Raw genomic sequence first — 26,488 nt, forward strand, 5'->3', positions numbered from 1 at the left:
GCTGAAGACATCTGTGTTGGTCCCATGTTCATATGTGCCCACATTGCTGAGAAAGATGAAGTTTTAATATATGCAAATGAGCTTCTTCTACGAGCAACTTGGGCATTGTCATTACACCTAAAGAACTTTGACAGGGCAGGCAGTGAAAACATCATCGCACCTGGACCTGTCAATAAAGTGAAGAGGGCATGGCAGTTGCAGAGAGAGAGCAAAGCCTCTAAGTGTAAAGGCCATGCCCCATTGCTCCTACAGGCTCATTTGCATATATTAAAACATAATTTTTCACAGCAGACCAGGCACATGGGACCAACACAGATGCCACCAAGCGCCAGGGGTGGAATGGCCATAGATCCTACAGGGAAATTTCCTCGTGGGGCGATGCCCTCCTAACGGCCACCGGTCTGATACATATCTGGCACTTATGCGCCTGCCTGGCAGAAGAAATTTCCCTCCTGCATTCAGCTGTATTGCTGTCCACAACTCTAACTCGTTACCACCCCGCTGCAGACTGCTAGCAATTCATTTGTAACTTCTAGTTGAAATAATAAAGGCATGGCACAAGATAGAGCCATAAGAATAGATGTCCCTGAATTGTTATTACATGGGGAATGCATGAAGCTATTAAACAGGCATGTCAGGCGTGGTGAAAGGTCCTCTTCAAAGTGTAACTGTCATATATTTTTATTTCCTAGTTTATTACAGCTAGGCATATATACCTGAGTTAGTCTGTCAATGACTACAAAAACATCTGTAATTGCCTTATAATAACAGCTTTTATTATTGCCCCCTGTCCCTTTCTACTGGTCCCTTAAAAGACCGTTGCTAGGGCTTGTCTGTCTTCACTTTAGTGTAAACTGAAGACAGAGGGGCGGTCCTCCATACTGTATGCCTGCTTCAGAGTGAGGAGGTTGTGTCTCTCAGTAATCCAATCTGATTGGCTGGCAGGAAGCTGCAGGCTAAAGTAAGTGTGTATGGGAAGTTGGAGAAGGCAGTTTTGGCCTCTGGCAGATGAGCCATCTTGAGAAGATCCTCATATTGTAGGATTTAAAACAGCCGTAAGTAGGAAAAGCTCAAGGAAAACAGTGGTATGTGAAGAAACTAAAGATTGCTTTACGCATAATGCTGCAGCAGCAGTAACATATGCTAAAAAACATGTAACAGGTCAGCCAGTTTCATAGGTACAAATCTGCCCTTTAAAGACTAGAAACCATTCAGTGTAACAAATATGTAACGATATGGGACATCTGGATGAGGTGGACACTTGTCCGTTGTCAAACATGTTATATGCCATACGAAATATATTTGGCTCTATTAAAGGAAGTGTCAGCAGTTCTGACTATGCAAAACAGCTGACAGCAGTAGGTAGAGGCTGGTGAGAGCAGGACAAACATATTTTTGTGGCGCTTTTATCATTGATAGTAGTGATTGATCTTTTATACTGCGAGGTTCTCCTTCGGCAAGTGCACAGGAGGCAGATTCACTAAAGTCTTCTTTGCTTTCTGCATTGAGCTGCTTAACAGTCTCTGCTCTGACAGCTGTAGCAGCCAGATAAATTAAAGGCAGCTTCGCCTTTTATTCCGAAGCTGCCGGCAGAAGGACTCTAGTCTGTAGATTCTGTAAGAAAAATCGAGCCAACACTTCTTGCGTCTGTAGTAGCCAACCGGGAAACCACTACAGCTGTCATTCAGAGGGGAGGAGCTAGAGCCCTTCAGTGAAGCTCCGCCTCCTGGGAACTTGCAGGAGCAGAACCTGGCAAATCTAAACATCCTATTCACTTTAACCCTTTTAAAAGTTCTGCATAAGGTATATTTTTTTCTGCTCTCAATGACCCTTACATTCTTCTGCAAGGTCAAAACTGACTGACTACCTTTAAACCCTAGAGTCCCAGCAACTTGCGTGTATGGTGGAAGAAGGGATTTAAATATGGCGCCCTTATACGAGCACAGTGGGCACCATAGCCACCAGGTCTCTGCTGTTTCAAACAGCAGAAGCTTGGTCTAATGTCTGCAATCGACATAGTTGCTGGTTGCAGACATTTAAAAAGGTTTTCCAAGATTTTAATACTGATGATGTGTCCTCTGGATAGGTCATCAGTATCTGATCGGTGGTGGTCCAAAATCCGGGATCCCCGCCAAGGCAGCGGTGCTCGAAATAGCGCTGCAGTCATCTCTCCGTTTTTCCTAGGCCAGTGACCACACATTCATCAGTCACATGGCCTAGACCCGGCTCAGCCCCATAGAAGTGAATGGGCCGAGTGCTATACAATGTACGGCACTGTGCTTGGTAAGCACGGAGAAGGCAGCGGCGCTCACAGAAGCGCCGGTAACTTCTCAAACAGCTGATCGGCAGGGGTCCCGGGTGTCAGACCCCCCCACCAGTCAGGTACTTATGACCTATCCAGAGGAAAACCCCTTTAACCCTTTAGATGCTGTGGTCAAATGTGACTGCAGCATCTAAATGGTGAAAACCTTGAAGCTCTGCGCTTCTGAGCCAGGATTGGCTCTTACATGTGGCAATCAGGGAGTCGTTTCTTCACTGTGATGCAGAAAACCAGGCTTACAATGTAGTGCTATTGAACTATAATGTAAGCTAAAAAATCTCATATTCTAGCCTCCTAGGAGAGCTAAAAAAAAAACACAATTTACATAAACATCATAGACATTAGAAAATGCCTATAAAGTGTCTTGGAGTCAGATAGGTTATCAGTATGAGGAAAGCAATAAACCCATGTAGATGACTCATTTATGAAATATTACTAATGAGTCTGTATGTATGTATATATTATATAATATATTCTTTTTAATTTTTTTTTCTAGTCTTTTGCAGAAATTTATTTCAGGAATGCTGTTTGATGTCACGTTTACTTTTAACCGCATGCCGCTGAAGGTTCAACACAGGGCAGTTGACTTGGTCAAAAAGAGAAACCTACAAGAATGTCTGTTCCCAACTGAAGCACGCCAGCAATGTATTGTTAATACAGACAACCTGAGGTAATCCTTGTCTGCATTTCTTGGCTCAGTTTAGATAGTGGTTTTCCCATCAGGACAACCTATATTCTATTAAAGTGGTTCTGTCACTTCAGCAAATAGCCTTTATTATGTAGACATAGTTAATACAAGGCTCTTACTAATGTTTTGTTATTATGCATATTGCCTCCTTCACTGGCTGGATTCATTTTTCCGTCACAGTAAACGCCTCTCGTTACCATGGTTACGGTCATGCTGCAATCCATCAGCATGGCTGTGCTTGCACACTATAGAAAAAAAAATCACCAGCCTATGTGAGCTCCCAAAGTCCCGGTCACCAGAGAGGCCGGCATTTGTTTCCTACAGTGTGCAAGCACTACCACTGCAACATGCCGGGGCTCCCTATGGAGGATGTGCGCATGAGCATACTAGTGATAAAGTGCCGAGCATAGTAGTACTCACGGTTTAGTTGTCCCTTGGGGCCAGCAGTGCAGTGGATGGGAAGACAGCACAAAATCCTCCGGGGCACTCTCTGTTGCAGGGAACACCATCCAGATGTTAGATGAGGTGCCCTTGATGGTAATTGGTGTAAGGTGCTTTTGCGGCTGGGCCCCTGATTCGGGACGCCAGCACCATTAGGTGCAAATGTTGGTGGTAGTTGTTGAAATGAAGATATAGAATAAGGGAGACTAGAGCTTTTACCAAACTCCCAGTACTTTACTGAAGCAGTTCCACAGATCATCAAGGTATTCAACAGTCATTTACATAAAGGCAGCTTTTGCAGTTATTCACATTAGTTCCCAGAAGTTGCATAAGGAATCGTCCTCTATAACAATCAGTCTTTCTCTCTCTTATTTCTCCAGGTTGGAGGGAGTAACTATCTCTGTTGTACTGTATAATGCTGTACTTCTGTATCCTCTTCTAGGAATACTATACTCAGACAAATGGCCCTTTTGTCTTTAACTATGGTGGGTAACTTGTAGCTTTGAATCTCTCTGCTTGATGCAAAGGAGTCTGGAGTCTGATAAATGACAGTTACCTTCCTTTGTCAATATCTTCATTCCCTCTCTGGGTTGCCTAGAGATACTGGAATTTTTTTCCCTTTGATTGGCTGGTGCATGGAACTAACTATGGAGTTTTTATATCTCTGCAAAATGGCTGCTGAGGTTCAGCTTGTCCTCAGACATCACCACACTGACCTTCTTCTTCCTACACTTTGCTGTGAGAATGTAGGGCGGAGTTGGCCCTGGGAGGCTTGTTAGAACCTCCCCCTCCCTATGCAACTTTATGAGAACACATTTACAAGCACAGTTTACATGAAACACAATCACAACATTAAGCAGTGTGTTTCTGGACACTGCACCACCACTGATGGATTCCAGGGTGGTCATAACCATGGAAATAAACAGTGTACTGTATAATGTGATGGAAAAATTAATCTAGCCAGCAAAGGAAGCGATATGGATAATAACAATACATTAGTAAGTGCCTTGTATTTACTTTCTCTACATGATAAATCCCACTGGATGAAGTGACAAAACCCATTTAAGTCTTATAGAGGTTGTGAGGAATATGGATTAATATTTACTGTCAGCCATGTCCTCACACCCCCATTTGCTGACAGATAGCAGAGGTAGTGAACTCCACAGGAGGACCCTGCTTCAGAGCCTCAGCCTTGATTGTCATTTGATTCACCTTTTGGCAGGTTCATCAGTATGCATGCAAAATAAGTTTCCACCCCCCCTCCACCAGCCATCTGAGTGTCAGCTGGCAAGGAAGAAAGCCCCAGGGGTCCAGGCTTCAAGGAGGCCCCAGGTGGAGAAGGTCACACCTCAGTCGACCAGTTTGGAGCCAGGCTAACTCCTGCAGGAAAACCCCCAGCAGAAGGTGTCAGCCCTTGCCCAGGATCAATGAGACCTCCCAGACATGTTGGCAACCTTTCATAAGGAATTATGAATCGCTTGGCCATCGCAGGTGCAAAGCGGATACAGATTTATGTCCCGGTGGCCACGAATCTGGTGGCCACATGGTCTTTGTTTAATGGGACGAGGTCAGGGGAGGGAGATATCCATATCTCCGTATAGAAACCACATAACGGTACCAGGTTTGGACTCTACTTGTAGCCGGAACCCAGGCAGGTCCGTTGGTCCCAGAACCATCTCCCTGTGACCCTCTGGTCTGGAGCTATGAACCCTAAAGGGTTTTGTGGGTCATTTGCTGCCAGCCCAGAAGAGGGGGGGTGGACCCCTCCCTGAGGCCGGGAGGGAAGGGGCTGGCTACAGGTTAAAAGGCTTGTGCCAGCAAGCGGCCGTGTCTTTCTCTGAAGAAGGGTCACATCTTACAAATGTGTTTAGCGGACTCAGGAACTAGCTGAGATCCCGGCCCTTCATGTGGACTTCAGCAAAGAAGATCTCACAACCAAAAGGAACTTTCGTCTTACCCGGTAACTGACGTTTACACTGCTTAACCCTGTTGTACCCATCTAATCTGTATCTGTAACCTCAGACCACTGTATATATTCTCTGTGTATATTGTGTTAAATCTAGTGTGCCCTTACGGCGATTAAATATATAATTTAATCTTGTGCTATCTTGTATCTCGATCACGAATCCCCACGTCCGTGTTTTGGCCTAGTTATAAGCTACCGCGGGTTGGTTTCTGACCCTATATCATCCCGTTAGCGGACTGGGCTTATATCAAACGAGAATCTAATGGCAGATTTCCCAGGCTGAGACAGCGCTGTTTTCACTGCGGCAGTGAAAAGGCTCTCTCAGCTTGTTGCCTCTCTGTGCCCGCGTGGACAGGAGGTGTGTGTGTAAACAGTACCAAGCTGACCTTACCTGCTCCCCTGGAGGGCGTAACATCACGTTTTTGTTAAACCCGTGACCATACCGCGTCTCGTGAGCTCGACGTAAGCGACGTCAAGCGGGCACGAGGTGTGGTATTCGTCACAGAGGTCATTGGGGGAAGGGGGGGGGCAGCTCCTCATTCCCCTCTCTATGGTCCTAAATGGAAAGCTGCTAGCAAGCAGCTCTCCCAGTATACTGGACTAGGGATGTCCATGAATTACTCTATATATGTACTGTGCTGGTGCGATAAAGAAATGCATGACGTGGGGCACACTGAGTGACAGTGGTAGGCACTTGGCTCATATTACACTTATTGTGTACACAGAAAAATGTCACATGTTGAGGTGCCTGTATAATATACCATCATTCTGTTGATGTAAGCTTTACTTATCCTTTACTAGACTGTATGACCAAAATCTTGAGAATAACCAAGAACAGTACATGGCAGTAAAGCAGATTGTAAGTGGATTCTCCAGACCAGCTCCCTATCTCATATTTGGTCCACCAGGCACTGGAAAAACTGTAACTTTGGTGGAGGCCATCAAACAGGTAAGAGGGCTTTTAGAGTATTTTGTTTCTAACTGCACATTACAGCTCGGCATGAGGAGTGATCGTCTAGCGTTTGGAGAGAAGACAAGGCTGGCTGGCAGTCTGAACGTCCAAAGCTCTGTATTTTTTATTATCTAGATGATTTCCTATGCACAGTGAAACCAAAATTACTATACTAAAATATTACTTTTGCACAATCAATACACTTAAAGGCTATGTACACCTTTTTGAGAGAATATTTTTTTATTATTGCATTGTACTAAGAATTTTTTTTTCAATTGGGCTTTATTAAAAATATTGAAACCATTTTGTGTACAGAGCTGAGATGCTCTAGTAGTAGCAGCCTGTGGATTTTCTGTCTTTTCTGTCATTTGGCTAGCTGATGGGCTCCTTATCTCTGCTCTCTGGCATTACACTCCAGTCACATTCTAATCAGTAAGATAAGAACTGAGCTATACTGAGTGTTTATCACCTCTCAGTAGTTTAGAGATAAGGTTTATTAGATGACCAGCACAAAGTGAAAATTAAAGTACCAGTCACACAGTTAGAAAAACAGTTAACCCCTTGTGACAGAAAAGCCCAATATATTTAATAAAGGCCAATTGAAAATATTATTCTAGCAAAAAATGAGTAAAATGCAATCATAAACTAAATTTGCCTCCGAAGGTGTACATGGCCTTAAAAGTGTTTTTGTATCTACAAATTCTGACCGCCATAACTTAAAAAAAAAAAAAATTCTGTTGACTATGCTGTGTGAGGGCTTGTTTGGTGTAGTCTTCATAGAAATCCATTTTGGGGAGTATGACATTTTTTATGACTTTGGAGGTTAAATAAACAAAGTCTGGATTTTTCTGTTGACTGTGCAGTATAAATGATAAATACATGATGGTATGATGGGTTTTATTTGGCAGTTCTGTATGATTACAGTGATACTCCACATATATATGGGCATTGCCTTTTCATGGGGTGCCCTCACTTTTTCACATGACTATATATATTATTGTAGGTTTTTTTTTTTTTTTTTTGGGGGGTAGGGCTGAGGCCAAATTCACGCATCATTGTGCCGGCTGTATAATAGATCCATATTACTCCATGTCATGGCCTGCCTGCACTCACACCATGATAGGAATCTGTGATGTTGATAGTCTGGGTCAGTTATACCTGTAGTTTGGCCATGACGCATTTGAGTACTACAGATATATTGTACTGTAGTACATTGTTTAACTCCTGTCCTTAGGGCATATTTTTTCCCGTTGACCTATTTAATCATGTATTTCTTTATACACATGTATTGTACTATTTAAGTACCTTTTTTACTGCACCTTTGTCATTCACTTTCTAGTTTAATATTTTGTACTACATGTTTATTTTTTTTTCTAGTTTTTTTATATATGGATTGTATTTTTTACACTTGATTTTCCACATTTCTTATAGTTTTGAATATCTTTATTCATTTTCCAGCAGTACTGTGTATAACACAGTTATATCTACTTTATTTTAATTAACTATTTATATGCATGGTTTGTCTTGAGCACTACCTTTCTCTAATTGAAACAGCAATCCTAGTCTACTGAAAATTCTGTGGCTGAGTTATAACGGTATGTGTCTGTTACTCAGGATTTGGATTAGACCCTGAAATTTTTTAAGTACAGCCCATCAAACTTTGTGATACGTTTGTAGAAGGCCCTTTCCTGTTTCAACATAACTGTGTGCCTGTGCACAAAGAAAGATCCATGAAGACCTAGTTTAATGAATTTGCACCAATCCCACCTAACTCATTTGTGATTAAATGGAATGCCTATTGGGAGGCCAGACCTTCTCATCCTCACAAATGCAATATTTTAAAGACACCTCCATGATCTCATGTAAAACATTCCAAAATATTAGAGGCCTTTATAGTCACCAAAGGGGGACAAATCTTAAATACAATAAGCTGATATAGGTGTGATGTTCAGCTGACAAATGTAACAGAATTTTTTGTTACCTTTACCATACAATATCCCACTTTACAGGTACTAAAGAATATCCCTGAGTGCCGTGTCCTAGCATGTGCGCCATCGAACAGCGCGTCAGATCTGATCTGTGAGCGCTTGATGAAACACATAGATAAGAAAGATATTTACAGGATTATGGCCAGCAGCAGAGATTTCCGTTTTGTTCCAGAAATTATCAAGGTATGTTTCATATATTTAGCATGAAGTGTCTCTGATAAAATATGTTGGAGTCTAGGTCTGGATTTTGATGCTAATGTGGTAGTTGTCCATTGGTTGTAGTTGGGTTTATGCTTTATTTTCAAAAGGGCATCTGAGAAATTAGAGGTAAAATCCGATTGATTGTGCTCTGTATCCCCAAAAGTGTGATATCATTTCATTACTTTCTGTATTCAGAGAAGCAGAAAATATCTTCCCCTTGACATCTATACAAAGCCAAATTGCCTCTTGGATTAGTGGTCTTTATTAAAAGTCAAATTTTTCTGTAGCACAAAAAAATTACATGATGTAGCATGGCACTGTTTAAACAGGTTTCCTTAGGGCATTCTGGTACTCTGTTCGGGCAGAGGAGCAGAATACTGAAACTGCTGTATCCGGTGTAGCCAGACACCATCGGGGCCCACTGGATCCTTATTCTATATAATGGAATCTGTTTTTTTTTTTCCACCAAGAGTGACTGCTTTCCTCTGAAAAAGAAATGCTGCATGCATGGCAATTTTAGTATTGTCCTCCTCTGCCCAGAACAGAGTATTGGAATTCCCTAACGCAGATGTGAACATGGCCTTATGATATTGTTTTGAGTGCTATGATCTTTATGCAAGAGCGTTCTGGCGGTCTTCATCCTCACGCACATTTGGGTCGTGGTGACACTTTGCATAAGTCCCACACAATCATTGCACAGCAGAATCTTATGCATTTTCCTAGTTTCGACTTTTTGAATGCCACCCTTGCCACTTTTCCGAAAAGGGGGCTTGTAGAGTGATAGGTTTGGGGCCAGCATTTCTTAAGCAAATGAAGACAGAAATCTACTGCAGCTCCACCACCTCCGACACGCAGAAGATTAAATCTCCCCCATTGTGTAAAAAACGCAGGTCAATAACCACATCACAAAACCTTGACAATGTGCGGTAAAACGTATACTGTTTTGCTGTAGAGTAATTGTCTGCATGACACATTTCCACAAGTTGTGAACCCAGCATCCTTAGAATCCTATGAACCCATTCTGTAACTCTGTATGCCTAACACAGGTATACCCAAAGGATTTTTAACCTAGCCTTTTCTCATGTAGAATGCTCGGGCACATGCTTAGACTTGTAAATACAGCATATCATTGTTTCTGGTACTGTATATGATTTACTACACACAGATTTTCTCTTGTTGCATCCATAGCCCTGTTGTAACTGGAATGATACAACCCAGGCATATGAATATCCTTGCAAAAATAAGCTTATGGAATACAAGGTTATCATCACAACTCTTATTACAGCCGGAAGGTAAGGGATGCATTAAAACACAATTCCTCTACTGATATTTCACAATTTTCCCCGGTGCCTCCACAACGGGAGTAGTGGAGGCACTAGGATGGCCGTACGTGTCCGCTCCAAACGCGGGTCTAAATACAGAAAGCCACACCCCCATGGGAGTACGCCTCCGGCTGCTCCGCGAGTCAGGTGTATGGGCGTATCAGCCGACTATGCCCCCTGATATCGCTAGGCCGGGATACTGGCGCTGAAATCACTACAGGTAACGGGGAATACTTATTTGGCAACATATGTAAAAACTCCAGTGTATATACAAAGGCTCAACATGAATACTGTGCTACTTGCACTTCCAGATAATTATGTGTCTGGCTAGCCCAATTGGAGGAACACTTGGCGGCGGGTACCCCCAGAGAGGAAACCCTAGCCTCTATACCCATTCTGAAGCAGGCCTCCAATTTTTTGTCTGATGCCTCGGTGGATCTAGTAAAAGTCTCTGCCAGATTCTTGGCCCTCTCTAATGCCACCCGTAGAGCAATATGGCTTAGGTCATGGTCTGGAGATGCTAGCTCTAGAAGTCGCTTATGCTTCATACTGTGTGAGGGAGACAAGTTGTTCAGTCCAGTATTAGATGATATTCTGGACAAGGCATCGCACAAGAAAATAGGCTTTCCTTCAGACTCAAAATTTTACCAACAAAGTCATTCCTTTTGAAACCAAAATAGAACCAGGCCAGACCAAAGGGAAAAAAGAGGGTTCAGGGAGATGGCAGCCCTCTAGTGGAAAAGGGAGAGGTTTTCTGTTCACTACAGAAAGTTCCGCAAAGCCCTCAAAATAACGCCAGATCTCAGGTAGGAGGCAGATTAAAAATGTTCACCACTTCTCCTTGGGTGATGAGTACTATAAGCGAAGGTTACAAACTGCAATTCACTGCTCCTCCTTCAGATCACTACACAGACAACAAGTCTTTACTTAAAAGAGAGAAACTGTTGGTTCTAGAATCAGAAATACATTTTCTTCTGCAAAAGCGAGTCATAATCCCTGTTCCAGAAGATCAGGAAGGAACAGGATTTTATTCTGGACACTGAGGAAGGGGTGTAGGACCCTGAAACGCATCTGGCAATACAGAGTGAGCGTGGATTCCTGGAAAGAATAAGGAAGCTCTACATCCAAAGATACAAACATACGAGATCCTTCTTCGGCATAGAACCGGAGTACAAGTCGCACATCAGTGACGTCAGTCCAGCATTTAGCCGGTACCCTAGACAACCAGGTCACGTGGGACGCCACGCTTCGGCCGAGTACACCACGTGGGACGCTGCGAGTGTACGGCCACCTGGGAAGCCAGCGCTGCGGTTAGACAGCCAGGAGGGGTAAGACTGGAACACTACAAGCTGCGAGAGACTGTAAGTAACCGGAGTTCAGTCTCTGAGTTAATAACATTGTACATACCTCTGTACGCTCACATTACCGGACACTGGTACACAAGTATCAGTATTGCTCCATCAGGATTTGGCCATAGTGCCATCGCTATTATATTATCATCACTGCTCCAACAAAATTGGCCATAGTGCCACCTCTATACCATTACCTCATAAGAATAGGACTCCAATTGGGACATTTGGCCATAGTGCCATTATCACTACATTTGGGACATTGCTTTGCATTATTACCAACAATATTGCTGCTATATCAACCCACAATTGGAGATTGGTGTATAGGATTATAACAAGTGACGTGTTACATACGTGTGATGTATGTTTTTTTATGTATGTTTTATACAAATTTTAAGGGTGTGTTTCTAAAGTAATAAAATACTATCTTATCATCCATCTAGTGGTTCCCTTTTGAGTGTGCCCCCTCATTTTTGCACACATAGGATTTTATTCACCCATCTTTCTAATCCAGAAATCAAGCAAGTCTTTCAAGTTAATAAATCTAAAGAGGTTAAACAAAAACATAACCTACAAAAGATTCAAAATGGAGACGATCGGGTCCACAGTAAATCTTTTGACTCGCGACTGCTACCGTATATGGTAACCCTTGATCTCTCTGATGCATACTACTATGTCCCCATCCACAGAGACTTTCAGAAGTTTCTCAGGATTGCAATATGTTTGGGGTGGCAGAAGCGTCACTTCCAATTCCAAGCCCTTCCCTTCGGGTTTCCCTCAGTGACAAGAATCTTCTCAAAGATTATAGCCGAGGTGATGAGTTTTCTACATCTTCTGGGCATCTTGAATATTCCATACTTGGATGATTTTTTTTGTGGCAGCCCCGTCCCTACAAGATCTAAAGGTTAATCTGCAAATTGTACAAAAAAAATCTATTGGAATTAGGCTGATTAATAAACAGAGAAAAATCTGACCTAAATCCCAGCCGGGGAAAAAAATAATTCTGGGTGTCCTGCTCGACTCCCACAATTTATGTCCTTTCTTCCTCAAGAAAAACAGACTTTCCTCTATCAAAGAGTCTCGCTGTTTTGCGAATCCAGGATATTATCCATCAGGAACATCATGACCCTGTTAGGCCATCTAACTTCCTCCATTCCAGCAGTCAGGTGGGCTCAACACCACACAAGAACGCTACAGGCTTTTCTTCTAAAAGCCTGGGATGGAAATCAAAACACTTTAGACAAAAAAGTAAGAAAGGAAGATCAGAAGAAATCTTCAGAGAGGAGTGTTTTGACGACATACAAATCAAGTCGTTATTACCACTGACGCCAGCAGTCGGGGGTGGGGGGGCCACACCAAAGATCAAGTGGTGTAAAGAATCTGGAGTCAAAAGATGGCAGCAGCATCCTCCAACTTAAAAGAATTGATGGCAGTTTTACTTCTTTCTCCGCAGTAGGCCATAACATCCTAGCACGTAAAAATTCTGTCCGACAACTCCACCACCGTGGCCTATCTAAATCAGCAAGGAGGAACAAAGAGCAAAGCACTGTGGAAACTTTCAGGAAAAATCTTTTTCTGGGCAGAAAGAAACTTAGCTTTGTTAACTGTTGTTCATCTGAAAGGCAGAGAAAACATAGTAGCAGACTTCCTCAGCAGAGAAAGTATGAGAGAAGGAGAATGGTCACTAGATCCCAACATGTTCAAAGAAACATCAGAAAAATGGGGTACCCCAATAGTGGACCTTTTTGCAGACCGAAAGAACAGACAAGTAGAAAGGTTCTGTTCCCTCTCCATTTAAGATCAAACTCTGATGGTAGACGCTCTATCTTCCCCATGGCCAGGGGGTCTACTTTAGGCTTTTTCACTCTTCAGTTTAATTCCAAGGGTACTGATGAAGGCAATAGAGGAAAAAGCACAATTGATACTGATTGCACTCTTCTGGTGTCACGATCCCTCCTGTCAGAGAGTTGAGAAGATCGGATAGACTTGCTGCACGTTAGGCTATCTGACAGGTCTCTTTGTTTTCTTCTATGTATGTTGTTGTTTGGCAGGATCTCACCTCTCCTCAGGTGCCTCTCGTTATCAGTGATGAGGCTCTATTTAGATCTGCCTGACACTGCTGACCATGCGGTTGATAGTTTCTGCTTGGAGTTGCTAGTGCTGGTTTGTCTTGGATCTCCTGCTTCTCCATACATCTCTAAGCTAAGTACTTATTGCCTTTGCTGTTTCTTATTATCTGGTGTGTGTTGTTTCTAGGCCTCAGGGAGATGCAGGTTCCTTCATTCTGGAAAGAACCAGTTGTCTCATCCCTTTCTACCTATCCTAGGGCTTGTCAGTTTTAGCAGGTCTTTAGGTATCCGGTGTATGAGTATTTCCACCATCAGGATCTGCTCATACTGGCAGGAGTCAGGGAAAGGCCTAGGGATTACTAGGAGGTCACCATCCCTCTTCCTTAGCTTTTGAGGCCTACAGTCGTGGCCAAAAGTTTTGAGAATTACATAAATATTGGAAATTGGAAAAGTTGCCGCTTAAGTTTTTATAATAGCAATTTGCATATACTGCAGAATGTTATGAAGAGTGATCAGATGAATTGCATAGTCCTTCCTTGCCATGAAAATTAACTTAATCCCAAAAAAACATTTCCACTGCATTTCATTGCTGTCATTAAAGGACCTGCTGAGATCATTTCAGTAATCGTCTTGTTAACTCAGGTGAGAATGTTGACGAGCACAAGGCTGGAGATCATTATGTCAGGCTCATTGGGTTAAAATGGCAGACTTGACATGTTAAAAGGAGGGTGATACTTGAAATCATTGTTCTTCTATTGTTAACCATGGTGACCTGCAAAGAAACGCGTGCAGCCATCATTGAGTTGCATAAAAATGGCTTCACAGGCAAGGATATTGTGGCTACTAAGATTGCACCTCAATCAACAATTTATAGGATCATCAAGAACTTCAAGGAAAGAGGTTCAATTCTTGTTAGGAATGCTTCAGGGCGTCCAAGAAAGTCCAGCAAGCGCCAGGATCGTCTCCTAAAGAGGATTCAGCTGCAAGATCGCAGTGCCACCAGTGCAGAGCTTGCTCAGGAATGGCAGCAGGCAGGTGTGAGCGCATCTGCACGCACAGTGAGGCGAAGACTTTTGGAAGATGGCCTGGTGTCAAGAAGGGCAGCAAAGAAGCCACTTCTCTCAAAAAAAAAACATCAGGGACAGTTTGATCTTCTGCAGAAAGTATGGTGAATGGACTGCTGAGGACTGGGGCAAAGTCATATTCTCCGATGAAGCCTTTTTCCGATTGTTTGGGGCATCTGGAAAAAGGCTTGTCCGGAGAAGAAAAGGTGAGCGCTACCATCAGTCCTGTGTCATGCCAACAGTAAAGCATCCTGAGACCATTCATGTGTGGGGTTGCTTCTCATCCAAGCGAGTGGGCTCACTCACAATTTTGCCCAAAAACACAGCTATGAATAAAGAATGGTACCAAAACACCCTCCAAAAGCAACTTCTTCCAACAATCCAACAACAGTTTGGTTAAGAACAATGCATTTTCCAGCACGATGGAGCACCGTGCCATAAGGCAAAAGTGATAACTAAGTGGCTCAGGGACCAAAATGTTGACATTTTGGGTCCATGGCCTGGAAACTCCCCAGATATTAATCCCATTGAGAACTTGTGGTCAATCCTCAAGAGGCGGGTGGACAAACAAAAACCCACTAATTCTGACAAACTCCAAGAAGTGGTTATGAAAGAATGGGTTGCTATCAGTCAGGAATTGGCCCAGAAGTTGATTGAGAGCATGCCCAGTCTAATTGCAGAGGTCCTGAAAAAGAAGGACCAACACTGCAAATACTGACTCTTTGCATAAATGTCATGTAATTGTCGATAAAAGCCTTTGAAACGTATGAAGTGCGTGTAATTATATTTCACTACATCACAGAAACAACTGAAACAAAGATCTAAAAGCAGTTTAGCAGCAAACTTTGTGAAAACTAATATTTGTGTCATTCTCAAAACTTTTGGCCACGACTGTAGATTGTTGTCTATTCGTTGTGGTGTGTATTTAGTGTTTTCCCTTCCCCTTAACCTGTGACATCTGGCCGAAAAGATCTTGGTTTCCTCTCCTATTCGATCTCGTGGCAGGGGAGTTCTGGCCTCTCCCCTCGTATCCAGGTCTACTGCATCAGGGCCCAGTGTCCCATCCAAGCATATCCCCATTACATCTAACAGCTTGGAGACTGAGCAGGTTATGTTAGAACAGAAGGGTCTGTCTGAGCCAGTGATTTTTTATTTTTTTTATTGAGTAAAGACACGACTTCCAAAATCTATTTAAGAACTTTGAAAGCCTTCTTAAAATTTGCAGGGGATAGATAGTATCACAACCTGGATCCTGATATACCCCTTATTAGATTTTCTCCAGTCAGGTCTTGATAAGGGTCTCATACTAAGCACCCTCAAGGTTCAAGTATCGGCATTAACTAACTTCCTGGAAATAAAGTTGGCAGACCTTCCCCTGATAAAACGGTTCCGGCAAGACGGTTTCTGTTTTTTCATTCTACCATCCCTTTTTGAGATTTAAACCACCTGCTTGAAGTTCTAATGAATGTACCCTTTGAACCTTTACAGGACATTCCTCTGAAACGTTTAATTTACAAAACCACCTTTTTATTGGCAATCGCATCAGCCAGATAGGTGGGGGAGATCCAGGCTTTTTCCTGTAGATCTCCTTACCTCACAGTTTTGGATGACAGTATCATTCTTAGACATACCCCTATGTTTCTGCCTAAAGTCATAACCAGGTTTCATCGCCAGCAGGAGGTATCCTTACCATCTTTTTGCCTGAATCCATCTTCAGAAACAGATAAAAAAAATAGCATAGCATAGTATACTAACTTACCTGGAAGTCTCTAAAAAATTCTGGAACTCGGATCATCTCCTTCTTTAATATCAAGGCTTGGTATTCCTCCACGGTGTTATTGAAGGATGCTGTGAGATATTCCAGGGATCTAAAGTCACAAACCCTAGCCAGCAACATGGACTTAGTAGGAGGGCTAGTCTGCCTCCAGGATTTAACTTTCCCACTTTCTAAGGGTGAGATGACTTGGCCTATGTCCCAGTCCACACAGTAAAACTGAAAAATCATCTCCAGTAAACTGGTATCGGCCTAGTGTTATTGCTTACATTTTTATGTTGGCCTTTCTCATTGCATGGTATTAACCTCCAGTTCTGTAGCAACCCGTGGGGATTAAATACAGCCCTGTATGCCATGTTGCTGTTGGTAGGTCACAGAGGGGCAATGTGAGCACAGAGGCGCAGAGCCTGATTTGGGGATGTTTGTGCCACGCTCTGGGTTGAGCGTATGCCTCAGAAGCAGTGATATCATCTGTGAAATATTTACTTAAAGTATAAAAAGTGGTGTGGAGGAGGACGGTCAAGGTGATATGGCAATAGTTCTAGATCAGTGCAGTTAGCTTGGAAAAAGTAATTCGCGAACAGATTGCAGCTGAGTAAGGCCATTTTGAAAAGACAGCTCCAAGGTCTATGAGCAGGACTTTTTCATATTGCTAGTCCCTTGTGGTGCTACTGCATCGAGGCCTAATGCAGATGGGCGTGATATAGAAACCCTCCTGAAGTGGAGACCCACCCGAAGTCCGTGGCAGTGAATTGCTGTCACATGTTGGAGCTGAAACTAGGCATCCAGGATGATGCTGAGACTGAGGTGTGATTTGTACCTCTTTGTAGAACTTCTATGTTGTTGCCTTCTGAGTGACTAAAACAAAGCCACATACAAACTGAACTGTCTGTGACTGCTTCCTGTGGCTTTTCATTACATATCTTGACATATCACAGAGGATCCCCCAGAACGGAGGCACTTTGTGATCTGCCCATTGTCAAGAAATTCTTTGTACAGGTAGTTTTCCAGTGGAGAACCCGATCAATGACAGTTTGCATCTCATTATGTAACCATCTTGTATTTTCTAGGCTTGTTTCTGCGCAGTTCCCAGATGGCCATTTTACCCATGTGTTTATTGATGAATCTGGACATGCAGTAGAGCCTGAGTGTGTAACAGCTATAGCAGGTATTGAATCGCTAATCGGTTAACTCTTTCAAATCCGTAAGTGAACCTATTTTCAAGTGGGTGAGCTATAAGTGTCTGTTATCCATCCCCTTACAAACAATATTACGTTTTGCACTGTTTATTACTTTATTGGATCCTGCGCTACACTAGATGGATGTAATACAGTGCATTGAATGCATGTTTACAGTGTTAATTTCTGTCACTGGATGTCCCTGTCGGCACCACAGGCTAGGAAAAAAAGGCTCCAAGGAGAAAATTAGTCAGTGTGGCTGAGACCACATGGTGTGCCTGGGAAGTCTGTGTAGCTCAGATCATACTGTAAGGCCTCATGCACACAAACATATTTTGTTTCTGTGTCCATTCCGTTTTTGGGCGGATAGGATGCAGACCCATTCATTTTGATGGGTCCGTTCTGTAGCCCTGCAAAAAAAATATAACATGTCCTATTATTGTCCGTTTTGCGGACAAGGATAGGCATTGTTACAATAGTTCCGCAAAAAAAACGGATGCCATATGGACGTCATCCGTTTTATTTTTGCGGATCCGCAATTTGCGGACTGCAAAACACATACGGTCGTGTGCATGTAGCCTAAGGGTCCATTCACATGTCCGTATGTGTTTTGCAGATCCACAAAACACGGACACCGACAATGTGCGTTCCGCATTTTGCGGACCGCACATCGCCGGAACTCTCATAGAAAATGCCTTTTCTTGTCCGCAATTGCGGACAAGAATAGGACATGTTCTATTTTTTTGTGGAACGGTAGTGCCGATCCAGAAGTGCGGATGCAGACAGCACATTCCGGCCCCATTGAAAATGAATGGGTCCGCACCTGTTCCGCAAAATTGCAGAACAGATGCGGACCCATTTTGCGTAAGTGTGAATGGGCCCTATGGCTTCAGCTATAAAGTCAGAGCTGGAAGAGTGTGTATTGAGACCTCCTGTGAGATTGAGCAGAGGTCTGGGTCTTGTCAGCCACCAAGGAGCATTCGGATGAGCCGTTTAAAAGAGAGAGGCCACGGATTGACTGCTGCCTGAGGAGGAGTGGAGTCCCTCCGGCTGCTGATGGCGACTCTAATGGATAGACGAGTCCTGAGAGAGCTCTGAGATGTCACTTAGTGATAAGAGAGCCACAGTGGCTGGTGAGTCTTAGTAACTTGGCTCCCTTGAAACAGTTCCCTATCAAGTTATTTGTGTCCTGTTTATCTAAGGTGGTACTCTTCAGATGCATCATCCCATATAGTGACTGCATATATGGCTACGGTGTATGAATTATGTTATGTGCCACAGTAGTGATGAGCAGCATAGGCAATATTTGTTTTTGCGATATTTCATGAATTTTTCACATAATTTCAATAAATTTGCGAATTCTAGAATTCGTGATCTCCAGTCATTATTTTCGCGATTGCGCAAATCGGCACTAATGATGCGCATATTTTTTGCTCAATACATGCAACTTCAAATTTTATCAGGTCTGAGTAGATATTACTGATTGGTGCACTAAGTATTGTTGTGACATCACAGCACAATGTCTGTAGCATTTATATATGGACAGCAGAGAAACAGCAATTCCTATCACACTACCTAACACCCTGCACTGGAACTGGATCGGCTACACTATATCACGATCTAACCTACACTGACTATCTCCCACTAACTATCTGTAATATACAGGTCCTTCTCAAAAAATTAGCATATTGTGATAAAGTTCATTATTTTCTGTAATGTACTGATAAACATTAGACTTTCATATATTTTAGATTCATTACACACAACTGAAGTAGTTCAAGCCTTTTCTTGTTTTAATATTGATGATTTTGGCATACAGCTCATAAAAACCCAAAATTCCTATCTCAAAAAATTAGCATATCATGAAAAGGTTCTCTAAACGAGCTATTAACCTAATCATCTGAATCAACTAATTAACTCTAAACACCTGCAAAAGATTCCTGAGGCGTTTAAAAACTCCCAGCCTGGTTCATTACTCAAAACCGCAATCATGGGTAAGACTGCCGACCTGACTGCTGTCCAGAAGGCCATCATTGACACCCTCAAGCAAGAGGGTAAGACACAGAAAGAAATTTCTGAACGAATAGGCTGTTCCCAGAGTGCTGTATCAAGGCACCTCAGTGGGAAGTCTGTGGGAAGGAAAAAGTGTGGCACAAAACGCTGCACAACGAGAAGAGGTGACCGGACCCTGAGGAAGATTGTGGAGAAGGACCGATTCCAGACCTTGGGGGACCTGCGGAAGCAGTGGACTGAGTCTGGAGTAGAAACATCCAGAGCCACCGTGTACAGGCGTGTGCAGGAAATGGGCTACAGGTGCCGCATTCCCCAGGTCAAGCCACTTTTGAACCAGAAACAGCGGCAGAAGCGCCTGACCTGGGCTACAGAGAAGCAGCACTGGACTGTTGCTCAGTGGTCCAAAGTACTTTTTTCGGATGAAAGATCAGAGTCTGGAGGAAGACTGGGGAGAGGGAAATGCCAAAATGCCTGAAGTCCAGTGTCAAGTACCCACAGTCAGTGATGGTCTGGGGTGCCATGTCAGCTGCTGGTGTTGGTCCACTGTGTTTTATCAAGGGCAGGGTCAATGCAGCTAGCTATCAGGAGATTTTGGAGCACTTCATGCTTCCATCTGCTGAAAAGCTTTATGGAGATGAAGATTTCATTTTTCAGCACGACCTGGCACCTGCTCACAGTGCCAAAACCACTGGTAAATGGTTTACTGACCATGGTATTACTGTGCTCTCCTGAGTTGGCCTGCCAACTCTCCTGACCTGAACCCCATAGAGAATCTGTGGGATATTGGGAAGAGAAAGTTGAGAGACGCAAGACCCAACACTCTGGATAAGCTTAAGGCCGCTATCGAAGCATCCTGGGCCTCCATAACACCTCAGCAGTGCCACAGGCTGATTGCCTCCATGCCACGCCGCATTGAAGCAGTCATTTCTGCAAAAGGATTCCCGACCGAGTGCATAACTGAACTTAATTATTTGAAGGTTGACTTTTTTTGTATTAAAAACACTTTTCTTTTATTGGTGGGATGAAATATGCTAATTTTTTGAGATAGGAATTTTGGGTTTTCATGAGCTGTATGCCAAAATCATCAATATTAAAACAAGAAAAGGCTTGAACTACTTCAGTTGTGTGTAATGAATCTAAAATATATGAAAGTCTAATGTTTATCAGTACATTACAGAAAATAATGAACTTTATCACAATATGCTAATTTTTTGAGAAGGACCTGTATATATATATATATATATATATATATACACACAGTGGATATAAAAAGTCTACACACCCCTGTTAAAATGTCAGGTTTCTGTGATGTAAATAAATAAGACAAAGATAAATTATTTCAGAACTTTTCCCACCTTTAATGTGACCTATAAACTGTACTTAATTGAAAAACAAACTGAAATCTTTTAGGTGGAGGGAAGAAAACAAAAAAAAACTAAAATAATGTGGTTGCATACAGTAGGTATGCACACCTCTTATAATTGGGGATGTAGCTGTGTTCAGAATTAAGAAATCACATTCAAAATCAAGTTAAATAGGAGTTATCAATCATACACCTGCCATCATTTAAAGTGCCTCTGATTAATCCCAAATAAAGTTCAGCTGCTCTAGTTGGTCTTTCCTGAAATTTTCTTAGTCGCATCCCACAGCAAAAGCCATGGTCCACAGAGAGCTTTGCAAAGCATCAGAGGGATCTCATTGTTAAAGGGTATCAGTCAGGAGAAGGGTACAAAAGAATTTCCAAGGCATTAGATATACCATGGAACACAGTGAAGACAGTCATCATCAAGTGGAGAAAATATGTCACAACAGTGACATTACCAAGAACTGGACGTCCCTCCAAAATTGATGAAAAGACGAGAAGAAAACTGGTCTGGGAGGCTACCAAGAGGCCTACAGCAACATTAAAGGAACTGCGGGAATATCTGGCAAGTACTGGCTGTGTGGTACATGTGACAACAATCTCCCGTATTATTCATATGTCTGGGCTACGGGGTAGAGTGGCAAGACAAAAGCCTTTTCTTACGAAGAAAAACATCCAAGCCAAGCTACATTTTTCAAAAACACATCTGAAGTCTCCCAAAAGCATGTGGGAAAAGGTGTTATGGTCTGATGAAACCAAGGTTGAACTTTTTGGCCATAATTTCAAAAGATATGTTTGGCACAAAAACAACACTGCACATCACCAAAAGAACACCATACCCACAGTGAAGCATGGTGATGGCAGCATCATGCTTTGGGGCTGTTTTTCTTCAGCTGGAACTGGGGCCTTAGTTAAGCTAGAGGGAATTATGAACAGTTCCAAATACCAGTCAATATTGGCACCAAACCTTCAGGCTTCTGCTAGAAAGTTGAACATGAAGAGGAACTTTATCTTTCAGCATGACAACGACCCAAAGCATACATCCAAATCAACAAAGGAATGGCTTCACCAGAAGATTAAAGTTTTGGAATGGCCCAGCCAGAGCCCAGACCGGAATCCAATTGAAAATCTGTGGGGTGATCTGAAGAGGGCTGTGCACAGGAGATGCCCTCGCAATCTGACAGATTTGGAGTGTTTTTGCAAAGACTTGCCAAGTCAAAATGTGCCATGCTGATAGACTCCTACCCAAAAAGACTGAGTGCTGTAATAAAATACAAAGGTGCTTCAACAAAGTATTAGTTTAAAGGTGTGCACACTTATGCAACCATATTATTTTATTTTTATATTTTTTCTTCCCTCCACCTAAAAGATTTCAGTTTGTTTTTCAATTAAGTGGTACAGTTTATAGGTCACATTAAAGGTGGAAAAAGTTCTGAAATTATTTATCTTTGTCCAATTTTTTTTACATCACAGAAACCTGATATTTTAACAGGGGTTTGTAGACTTTTTATATCCACTGTATATATAAGCTAACTATCTAATGTAATTGGATAAGGAATAGGATCCAGATGAAAGCAAAGAGCACAGCAAAACAGCAGAAAATGGCTGCCGGGGAGTTTCCTATATAGTTAGTGGTAGGAAACTTTCCTATTGGTTGCTAGGGATGTTGCTAAACTCTGACAAAGATATTGCAGCCTTCTCATTGGCCCACAAGCAAGAAGGGAGGTTACCAATGAAAGAAAAATCAAAAATATTAGCAATTACGAATATATAGCACTATATTCTACATCTTCGCAAATTCTCGAAGTGCAAATATTCGTGATAAAAATTTGTGATTAGAATATTTGTGATCAACACTATGCCACAGTGAACAACCAACAATGAAATCAACATTGTCATTGTTTAGATGCCTAGGAACTAACTGGAATAATAAACCGTTTGTGTTTTTATAGGCAAATAATTTCTAAAAAATTTTTTTTTTTACTTCAACATTTTTCAATTTCAGGTGTTCTGGATGTGACAAAAGGAGGGCAGTTGGTTCTGGCTGGTGATCCACAGCAGCTAGGCCCAGTGTTAAGGTCTCCATTTGCCATTGAGCATGGATTAAGTGAGTGATTCAGATTGTCATTAGAAATTGCTCATGGACAACATTGTACAACGTTTGCTGTGCAGAGTCCTGGTGAGGTTTTATGTCTGGTGTGTTAGAGTTTAAACATATTTTTTATGCAGGTCTTTCATTGCTGGAAAGACTAATGACTCAAAATCCACTGTATGGAAAATCCAACGGAGCTTACAATCCTCAATTTGTCACCAAGTTACTGCTGAATTACAGGTCTGTAGCATGTTTTTTAGTTCAGCAAAAGTTTTATTTATTTTTTCTTGATGCCTGTCTTTCCTTACCCTTTGAGTGACTGTAACTCATTTCTATGTGTTTACGACTGTCTTCCTTTTAATGAGATATACAATTTTAATTAGGTCCCATCCTGACATTCTCTCTGTTCCAAATGAACTTTTTTATGATAATGAGCTCCAAGCCAAGGCTGATGAAATGGTCACACGTGCATACTGCAACTGGGAGAAGCTTCCAAAGAAGGTGAACTTTTTTCCCTTTGACCTTGTATCAGGAGACTTATAAGACAGGACATGGAATCCAAAAAGGAGATGAGAAATTAGAAGACACTTCTAAATAATTTAGTTAAAGCTATTTTTTGTATATTAAAAAATTCCTCCAAAGAATTTACCAAACTTCCTAAATATCTGCAATATCACAAGGCATCTCCAGAGCTTCTGTGAGGTGCAGCTTCCCCACCACTGCCAAGGAAGTGTATTAATTGTTGAGACAGCCATATTTAATGTTTAATGCTGTGGTCTAAAAGACCACATAAATGGAAATAAGAAGTTTCTTCATTTAGGGGCACAAGAAGATAAGTTGTTGTAATATCAGACCTTTCTAATTGTTTTCTTTGCAGAACTTTCCGCTCATATTCCATCATGTGCTGGGGAAAGATGAACGAGAAGGGAACAGCCCATCCTTCTTCAATGTACATGAGATAGAGGTACTGGTGTCTTATCTTCGTGACTTGCTGGAGACACAAGGAAAGAAAGGCATAGCCAGAATTTCTCCAAAAGAAATTGGCATAATTGCTCCTTATAGAAAGCAGGTACAATTTACATGAGCTTTTTAAACTATGAATGTACTGTGGTGCTTCAAAGTTTGTGAATCCTTCAAAATTTTCTTTATTTTTGCAAAAATTTGATCTATGATTTGGTTATCTTTACTTATTTTTAGAACTTAAAAATCTGATAGTTTCGGCAGTACAACTGCCTTTTTCAAGGATGCTTGAAAAAGACAGTTGTACTGCCAAAAGGTCGTATTTTTGTATGGTGGACATGACTATCTGAATAAACAGTTTGGAGCTACATTTGGAGCCTGTGATGCTGTGGTCTTTTGTTTGCTTGTACATTCTCGATGGTGATCACGGGCACAATGGGCAAGTGACTCTGGTGCAGATTTTTGTGGATTGTGTTTTGGTCACAAATTACTAATATACAGTACAGACCAAAAGTTTGGACACACCTTCTCATTCAAAGAGTTTTCTTTATTTTCATGACTATGAAGGCATCAAAATTATGAATTAACACATGTGGAATTATATACATAACAAACAAGTGTGAAACAACTGAAAATATGTCATATTCTAGGTTCTTCAAAGTAGCCACCTTTTGCTTTGATTACTGCTTTGCACACTCTTGGCATTCTCTTGATGAGCTTCAAGAGGTAGTCCCCTGAAATGGTCTTCCAACAGTCTTGAAGGAGTTCCCAGAGATGCTTAGCACTTGTTGGCCCTTTTGCCTTCACTCTGCGGTCCAGCTCACCCCAAACCATCTCGATTGGGTTCAGGTCCGGTGACTGTGGAGGCCAGGTCATCTGGGACAGCACCCCATCACTCTCCTTCATGGTCAAATAGCCCTTACTTTCAAAGTTTTCCCAATTTTTCGGCTGACTGACTGACCTTCATTTCTTAAAGTAATGATGGCCACTCGTTTTTCTTTACTTAGCTGCTTTTTTCTTGCCATAATACAAATTCTAACAGTCTTTTCAGTAGGACTATCAGCTGTGTATCCACCTGACTTCTCCTCAACACCACTGATGGTCCCAACCCCATTTATAAGGCAAGAAATCCCACTTATTAAACCTGACACGGCACACCTGTGAAGTGAAAACCATTTCAGGGGACTACCTCTTGAAGCTCATCAAGAGAATGCCAAGAGTGTGCAAAGCAGAAATCAAAGCAAAAGGTGGCTACTTTGAAGAACCTAGAATATGACATATTTTCAGTTGTTTCACACTTGTTTGTTATGTATATAATTCCACATGTGTTAATTCATGGTTTTGATGCCTTCAGTGTGAATCTACAATTTTCATAGTCATGAAAATAAAGAAAACTCTTTGAATGAGAAGGTGTGTCCAAACTTTTGGTCTGTACTATATATATATATATATATATATATATATATATATATATACACTGCTCAAAAAAATAAAGGGAACACAAAAATAACACATCCTAGATCTGAATTAATTAAATATTCTTCTGAAATACTTTGTTCTTTACATAGTTGAATGTGCTGACAACAAAATCACACAAAAATAAAAAAAATGGAAATCAAATTTTTCAACCCATGGAGGTCTGCATTTGGAGTCACACTCAAAATTAAAGTGGAAAAACACACTACAGGCTGATCCAACTTTGATGTAATGTCCTTAAAACAATTCAAAATGAGTCTCAGTAGTGTGTGTGGCCTCCACGTGCCTGTATGACCTCCCTACAATGCCTGTGCATGCTCCTGATGAGGTGGCGGATGGTCTCCTGAGTGATCTCCTCCTAGACCTGGACTAAAGCATCTGCCAACTCCTGGACAGTCTGTGGTGCAACGTGACGTTGGTGGATAGAGCGAGACATGATGTCCCAGATGTGCTCAATTGGATTCAGGTCTGGGGAACGGGCTGGCCAGTCCATAGCATCAATGCCTTCGTCTTGCAGGAACTGCTGACACACTCCAGCCACATGAGGTCTAGCATTGTCTTGCATTAGGAGGAACCCAGGTCCAACCGCACCAGCATATGGTCTCACAAGGGGTCTGAGGATCTCATCTCGGTACCTAATGGCTACCTCTGGCGAGCACATGGAGGGCTATGCGGCCCTCCAAAGAAATGCCACCCAGGGCCCGACGTCCACAGGTGTGCTTACAGCCCAACACCATGCAGGACGTTTGGCATTTGCCAGAGAACACCAAGATTGGCAAATTCGCCACTGGTGTCCTGTGCTCTTCACAGATGAAAGCAGGTTCACACTGAGCACATGTGACAGACGTGACAGAGTCTGGAGACGCCGTGGAGAACGTTCTGCTGCCTGCAACATCCTCCAGCATGACCGGTTTGGCATTGGGTCAGTAATAGTGTGGGGTGGCATTTCTTTGGAGGGCCGCACAGCCCTCCATGTGCTCGCCAGAGGTAGCCTGACTGCCATTAGGTACCGAGATGAGATCCTCAGACCCCTTGTGAGACCATATGCTGGTGCGGTTGGACCTGGGTTCCTCCTAATGCAAGACAATGCTAGACCTCATGTGGCTGGAGTGTGTCAGCAGTTCCTGCAAGACGAAGGCATTGATGCTATGGACTGGCCCGCCCGTTCCCCAGACCTGAATCCAATTGAGCACATCTGGGACATCATGTCTCGCTCTATCCACCAACGTCACGTTGCACCACAGACTGTCCAGGAGTTGGCAGATGCTTTAG

General features: G+C 42.4%; 1 protein-coding gene across 2 annotated transcripts in view; it reads left to right on the forward strand.

The window, feature by feature from the left end:
* The window catches only part of LOC120994971 (putative helicase MOV-10), a 200,747-nt gene that overhangs the window by 145,168 nt on the left and 29,091 nt on the right, over window positions 1–26,488 (forward strand). For both annotated transcript variants that reach the window (XM_040423883.1, XM_040423884.1), the window contains 9 exons: window positions 2,817–2,990; window positions 6,217–6,364; window positions 8,377–8,538; window positions 9,745–9,848; window positions 17,205–17,302; window positions 22,694–22,795; window positions 22,918–23,020; window positions 23,164–23,281; window positions 23,658–23,849. In XM_040423883.1, coding sequence (XP_040279817.1) covers window positions 2,817–2,990; window positions 6,217–6,364; window positions 8,377–8,538; window positions 9,745–9,848; window positions 17,205–17,302; window positions 22,694–22,795; window positions 22,918–23,020; window positions 23,164–23,281; window positions 23,658–23,849 — 1,201 coding nt within the window. The remainder of the gene's footprint in view (window positions 1–2,816; window positions 2,991–6,216; window positions 6,365–8,376; window positions 8,539–9,744; window positions 9,849–17,204; window positions 17,303–22,693; window positions 22,796–22,917; window positions 23,021–23,163; window positions 23,282–23,657; window positions 23,850–26,488) is intronic.

Source organism: Bufo bufo, chromosome 3 (genome assembly GCF_905171765.1).
Source record: "Bufo bufo chromosome 3, aBufBuf1.1, whole genome shotgun sequence".
NCBI classification, from domain to species: Eukaryota; Metazoa; Chordata; class Amphibia; order Anura; family Bufonidae; genus Bufo; species Bufo bufo.